At 45.5% G+C, this 6,518-nt stretch overlaps 1 protein-coding gene across 1 annotated transcript; it reads left to right on the plus strand.

Annotated features, from left to right (window-relative positions):
• The first annotated feature begins 1,026 nt into the window (after positions 1-1,026).
• Positions 1,027-4,727, plus strand: LOC142498172 (uncharacterized). Its single transcript, XM_075606682.1, has 4 exons — positions 1,027-1,199; positions 2,545-2,679; positions 2,962-3,418; positions 4,566-4,727. The coding sequence occupies exons 1-4, from the start codon at positions 1,027-1,029 to the stop codon at positions 4,725-4,727; spliced, it is 927 nt and encodes a 308-aa protein (XP_075462797.1).
• The last annotated feature ends 1,791 nt before the right edge of the window (positions 4,728-6,518 follow it).

Below are 6,518 nucleotides of genomic sequence, written 5' to 3' on the forward strand. Positions count from 1 at the left end.
GCCGTCTCTGAACCTGAACTGCTCCAGGACTGAGGTGAGCCCTGAATTATATGGGGGGAAACATACATCAATATTCAACCCCTCAGCCCAGTTCCTACAAAGGGCATACAGGTTATATATATTTTCATGACTCACATTGATATTTTTTATGAGTCATTCTCTGCTCGGAGGATAGTAAAATGGCTTCCATTGTGATATTTCTATGTATTAGATAGATTCTATATCTATCTATCTTTCTCTCTCATATGAGATTCAATCTAATATATATATATATTTATTTAGATAGATATACCTAGAAGTAGAAATCTATGATATCTTTCTATATATACTGCTTTTTTGCAGTGTAGTATAACCCAGGGCGAGTTCTGACGCTTAGAAGTTGTGTTGCATTGTTTCCCATTGAGATCAATGCTTTCTGCCAATTGAAGTGGCTTTATGCACTATATTTTTGCATCAGATACCTGTTGGATCAGCATGAGAGTTACCCATAGATCACACTACACGTCTCCCAGCACACGCTAAGAAATGACCGGTACTGTTTGTAGGGAGCTCTGCACACTCCAGTTGTATCCGGGTCCATTGCATGATGTTGTGATACAATGTACCAACATGTGCTTAACCGCTACACTGCAGCCACTGAGACCTGTGCATCGCCATACCTGGCTGCAGCGCCAGTACTGTGTACGCTGCTTAGTGGGCCTGCTCCTTTCAGGCACCCTGAGTGTAGGGATGATAAGATTCGGGGTTTTGGTTACTCTTATAGGCTTTCATGGGACCATCCTCTTACAAACCAGGATTCCACTTATTACTTTCCCCTGTAAATCTGGTCACCTTTTCCATGCCCCATAGACTTAACACGTGTAGCGCTGGGGACAGTACACTTACCCCCATTACTTACAGGGGATACAAGCAATATCTAACCGCTATCTTACATTCCTTCTGCGATAAGACATCATGGTCACTGAGAGTAACAGTTTGTATTATGTTGTCCCTTCAGCTAAGATGGTCACTCAGATCCCCTGGGAGATGCGGGAGGAGCTGTTGGCCGGAGTGAGATACCTGAAGAGTCTGATCAGCAATTCCCAGCAGCTGGACCTGCACAAGGTGGAGACCTTCGAGGAGAAGCTGGCTGAGGTCTTGTGCAAGAGATACACAGGGCACTGGTACCCAGAAACCCCGATGAAAGGGCAAGCGTACAGGTAACTCCCATTTCCACCCTCTCACCTCCTACTGTGTCACCATCTGCAGATAACTTCATCAAATGGTGCAATTTGTTAGCACCCCACTTAGCCCAGGGATCATTTATATTGGTCATGTAGCATAATCATTTCAATATGTCTGTGTAGATGTTTCTTTTGCCCATCTCTGTGCTAGAGGAGCCTGTGACATATTGAAAGTACATCACGTTGGGATTTGTAATCTGACACAATGTTACTTCCATGGCTGTACAGTATTTTCAGGGAAGTATGATTACTATTCATTTCTGGCATCTCAATATCCAAAGCATGTTTTAGGGTGAGAATGGATTTAATTTTTCAGCGTTGCAATGGTTCCATGAAGGCTCGAATTCATAATGAGATGGGGGTGGGGGAGGCTGGGGATGTGGGGGCGGGGGAGGCTGGGGATGGGGGGGCTGGGGATGCTGGGGATGTAGGGGCGGGGGAGGCTGGAGATGTAGGGGCGGGGGAGGTGTAGGGGAGGCTGGAGATGTGGGGGTGGGGGAGGCTGGAGATGTGGTGGAGGCAGAGATGTGGGAGAGGGGGGATGTGTTGGGTGTTGGAGTGGGGGTGGGGGGAAGCTTGGGATGTAGGGGTGGGGGAAGCTGGAGATGTGGGGGAGGGGGAGTGGAGGGGGGATGTGTTGGGTGGGGGAGTGGAGATGTGGGGGTGGGGGGAAGCTTGGGATGTAGGGGTGGGGAGGCTGGAGATGTGGGTTGGGGAAGTGGAGGTGGGGTGGGGGAGGCTGGAGATGTGGGGTGGGGAAGTGGAGGGGGTGTGGGGTGGGGAAGTGGAGGGGGTGTGGGGGAGGGGAGATGTGGGGATGTGGGGATGGGGGAGGCTGGGGATGTAGGGGTGGGGGAGGCTGGAGATGTGTGTGTAGGTCAGTGGGGGAGTGGAGGGGATATGTGGGGGAGACTGGAGATGTGGGATGGGGAGAGGAGGGGGGATCTGGGGGTGGGGGAGGATGGAGACGTGGGGCAGTGGAGGGGAGATGTGGTGGTGGGGGAGGATGGAGGGGAGATATGGGGGTGAGGGAGTGGGGGGTGTATAGAAACGGGTGCACTTTGGTACCCAGACTTTACACTAGCTGGAAGACTTTCAATGTTCCTCTGATACAACATCCCCATATCCTTTCGTGCAGTGACTCGGTACGGACGTGTGCCCCTACGTTATATTACAATACTATATATGGTATTAGAGGGATTACGAGCCATTTTATGTGTGTTCTTACGGAAATGATTTCTTGGTAGATGGTGTAAGGTTGAAACATGCTTTGCCAGTACTTTTTAGGGTAAGCTTAATATGTGGCTTCCTCATCCTTCAGGTGTATCCGAATCAATAGGCAGCAGGAAGATGAAAGCTTACTCGAAGCCTGTGCCCAAAGTGGCCTGAAGTACTCTGACCTGCCACTGCCCAAGGAGATGACCATGTGGATTGACCCCTATGAAGTTTGCTGTCGGTGAGTTATCACATTACATTTTGTTTTTGCCTCTGTTAACATACCTTAGGAGAGAAAATTCAATGGCCCATAATGCCCCTTTGTCACTCTGCATTGTGAGTGGTTATCGGTCTGAGATGTCCCTGTGTATTATATCCTATAACTGGAGAACCATGCTTGATGAACTTTAGTTTTCTTCTGTCTCGGTGATACTATGGTCCATCTCTGTTCAATTCCGCTCAACATATGTATAATTGAGTCCACAAAGAGATGTTTGTAATACAATGTCTAATTTATTCCCAGGATGGGAGAGAACAATCCGTACTACACCGTGGCAAGCTTTGATTCCAAGAAACGTCGCAATTTAGAGGAGAACCCTGCGCAGGTCGACTCTAGTTACTCTTCCACCACGATCACCGTCTCTTCCCATGAAAGTCATGTCACCAGCTCTGACTCTCGCTTCCCAAGTTCTTCCAAAACCATTTCCTGCAGCAGTGCGTTAGATCTCCCCCGCACCTCCTCAGACAGCGGCTGGGCTTCATCAAGCATCAGCTCTTCGGATGAGAGGTCCACACACAGCCCCTCAGATTCAACATCTTCCAGTTTCATGGGGGATGATTTTGACAGCGGAATGGAGACATTGGTTTTAAGAATGCCAGAGAGCAGCTACGCTGTTGCCACCCAAACCCCTACCTCAAGTCCCTCACTGGATGAGTTCCACGACATCTGCTGGAGTCCCACTCAGGAGTGCCTAACACAGGTAAGGTCTCATTAGTGCTTTATATCCAGAATATGCGCAGAAATAAACATACATGGAGATTCTACATGATGACGCGTTGTCACTAGACTATATCAAGTTCGTTTATATCATTCTATCCAATTGGTTCAAGTCCTGCACGTTTTCCTTCCATTATTCTGGAAACCATTCCCCCCGCTGACCTTTCTCTGCAGCCAAATAGATAAATCTATCCACCTAAAATGATAGGACCCAATGACCACCAAGACACCATCTGACCTCATGACTATTTAACCATGCAGTAGAAAGAAAAAGAACAATGTTCTATGGATCGGTGCTATCAATATATGGTTAAAGAATCTCAATATATATTGTAGCAGTGTAGAGCTTGCTTGAAGAAAGGATACTATTTGTATCATAGTGTCTGGTACATTAAGTGCTCAGAGTATGAGAAGGGTAAATATCAATGTCCTGGTTGATAATACAGGTAGGGGCTGTTGGGTGCAGCCCTTAACTGGTTCTCTTCCAATTTGGACACCCTCCCTAGAGCTTAAAAACCCCGCACAGTAGATAATACTTAAATGTCCAGCACAATAGCTCAAACTTTGGTCACAGGTGTATGGCAGTAAAGTATCAGTGCTCACATTGAGTGAAGTCCTTGCTCATGTGCGTGCCTCACATGATGAGTTAAATACAAAAAAATCCAATAAGGAAAAAACGGAGCACAGCAAAAAAGCAGCAAAGGAGGCTACAATACTGGAACTAAGTTTAAAACCATGACAGCATGGCATACAGAAGGTAACTGCACTCTAACGCGTTTCACGCCTAGTTTGGCGCTTCGTCAGAGTGTGAAATGAGTTAGAGTGCAGTTACCTTCTGTATGCCATGCGGTCATGGTTTTAATCTTAGTTCCAGTATTGTAGCCTCCTTTGCTGCTTTTCTGCTATGCTCCGTTTTTTCCTTCTTATTGGATTTCCTGTATTTAACCATATAATCGCCAATAAGGAGGAAGCAGGCACAATCCGTTCAATCAAATGTGTGAAATGATACAATGTCTTAAACATTCAAGATGGCGGGAAGAGATGACGTACTCAAGGAAGCTCTCGAAATGTCTCTGGTTTTTTTTAGGTCCTCTGGCCATTATTCTTACGTTACTGTTTTCTTTTTTCAGACCGTAACCCCCACTTTCATCACCCCGTCCCCTCTTTGGATCCCCGCCTGGAGAGTACCCGAGTTCTACTCTAATATCAGCTGGAACCCCCAGCAGAGCACCTGGCGCCAGGAACGACTGGCGTTTAATGAGGAAGGGCAGGGGCACCGCTCCGGGAACTAGAGGCATATAATCTTAACATTTGGAAGGAGGGGAACATACATTTAGGAGCAGGCTTCCGGATACGGGTGTAATGGTACGGGATGAAAGAAGTCTTGTTCTACCACAGCAGAAAATGGGCAATGTTCCTCATATTCAGTGGTCAATGTGTGATGTTACTAGGCTTGGGGGTAATGAGTGATGTTACTAGGCTAGGGGGTAATGAGTACCGGTACTTTTTTCTAATTTAAAAACCAGAAGTACCATTTTATTAATTGACTCATTAGGAACACCTCTATTTTTAATTTCAACCCAAGAATACCAGTGTTTCTCTGCTGAGTAACAACATTTTTAGTTACAAACCAGGAGTATCTTTCATTTTCCAACCAGGAGTACCACATTTTCTATTTAAAGTCCTTCAGCTCGTATTCAAATAAAAGGCATCAGGGGAATAATAGATATACAAGAGATATATTTATAATGCAGCTGTTAATGTTTTAGGGTGGATATGGCACAGACCATTCACAACGGTGGTCCAAATAGCCAAGTACCAACATAAAACCGGTTAAGAAGTTATACACAGTACCACTATTTTCTGGCACTTCAACTACAGATCAAATCCCATCTGTCGTGCCTCTACATATAGGAGACTAGTTAGTGGATACACACTCGTGTTTGTAGAAATAAAGCCAGTTTCATTTTCTCAGGGACTCATTCTTGTGATAAATACTCAGCGTTTTATCATGCATGACGTATTTGTATAGAAAATGCTCTTTCGCCGGACAGGAGAATCGTGATTAATGCTTAAATCACGTGTGTAATCAGGCATGAAACAATGCATCGCCCGCTTATCTCACACGGCTCGTTAATGATTTGACTAAGAGCAAAATGTTACAGTTATCCCAAAGATTGTCAGGTTCTCAGGGAATTCCCTTTCTCAGGTGTCTCAAGACACACACACACACACACCACACACCGCACACTACACACCACACACACCATAAACACACTAGATTTTATTGAATAGATTTAGAATATTTATTTGATGGTACGTGTTGAATTTCGGATTACACGGTTTTTTTTAATTTTATTTTTAGCTTTTGCACGATTTGTGATGCGTTTTGTCTATTTTGTTTAAAATATATTGCTTTTAACATGTTTTTATAAAGATGTGCACGCTTCAATTTTTTATTAAAATCTTCACATGGTTTGCTATCAATATCCCTCGCTGCCATTTTTGTGAGAAAAAAATCAAACAAACAAATATTAGCGGGTTCCCCCCACATTGTGACATTGTTCAGTCTCCCGGCTCCAAATCTGGGACAAAAAGGAGAAGTGGGGACTGCGTAAGAGGGAGAGATACATGGGGGGGAGTGAGAGAGAGGAAGAGGGTGGGGGGGAAAGGGTTGGGGGTAATGGAGAGGGGGAAAGAGAGGGGTAAATACATAGAGAGGGGAAAGTGAGAGGGGGAGAGAGTGGGAAGCGTGAGAGTGAAAAGGGGATGAGAAATAGTGGGAGGGGGAGAAAGAGAAGGTGTGGTGTAAGTGAAAGAAAGGGGGTGGGTCCACATGGGGGCCCTATTGGAGCCTGTAGTCCTGGGCCCCTGAGAAGCTGTTGGCTGCCCTGTTTGCATGGATCCTGGTGTGAAGTACAAAGACTGATATAACCCATTAATACCCAAGGAGGAAGTTTAGAGAGTGACAGGGTTACAAAGGGTCTCCTACCTCTAACTATGCCAGTCAAGAAGATGTTAAAAGATTTATTAGTCATTTGCTGGTAAATTTCCCCATATTACACAGACGTTATTTCTCACAC

Source organism: Ascaphus truei, chromosome 6, assembly GCF_040206685.1.
Source record: "Ascaphus truei isolate aAscTru1 chromosome 6, aAscTru1.hap1, whole genome shotgun sequence".
In the NCBI taxonomy this organism is placed as follows: domain Eukaryota; kingdom Metazoa; phylum Chordata; class Amphibia; order Anura; family Ascaphidae; genus Ascaphus; species Ascaphus truei.

What these genes read in the sequence shown, in the direction of transcription:
- LOC142498172 (XM_075606682.1), top strand. Translation starts at nt 1,027, where the DNA reads ATGCGGGAGGAGCTGTTGGCCGGAGTGAGATACCTGAAGAGTCTGATC. An exon ending in ATGAAAGGGCAAGCGTACAG is followed by an intron (nt 1,200 to 2,544) that starts GTAACTCCCATT and finishes CTCATCCTTCAG; the next exon opens with GTGTATCCGAATCAATAGGC. An exon ending in CCCTATGAAGTTTGCTGTCG is followed by an intron (nt 2,680 to 2,961) that starts GTGAGTTATCAC and finishes ATTTATTCCCAG; the next exon opens with GATGGGAGAGAACAATCCGT.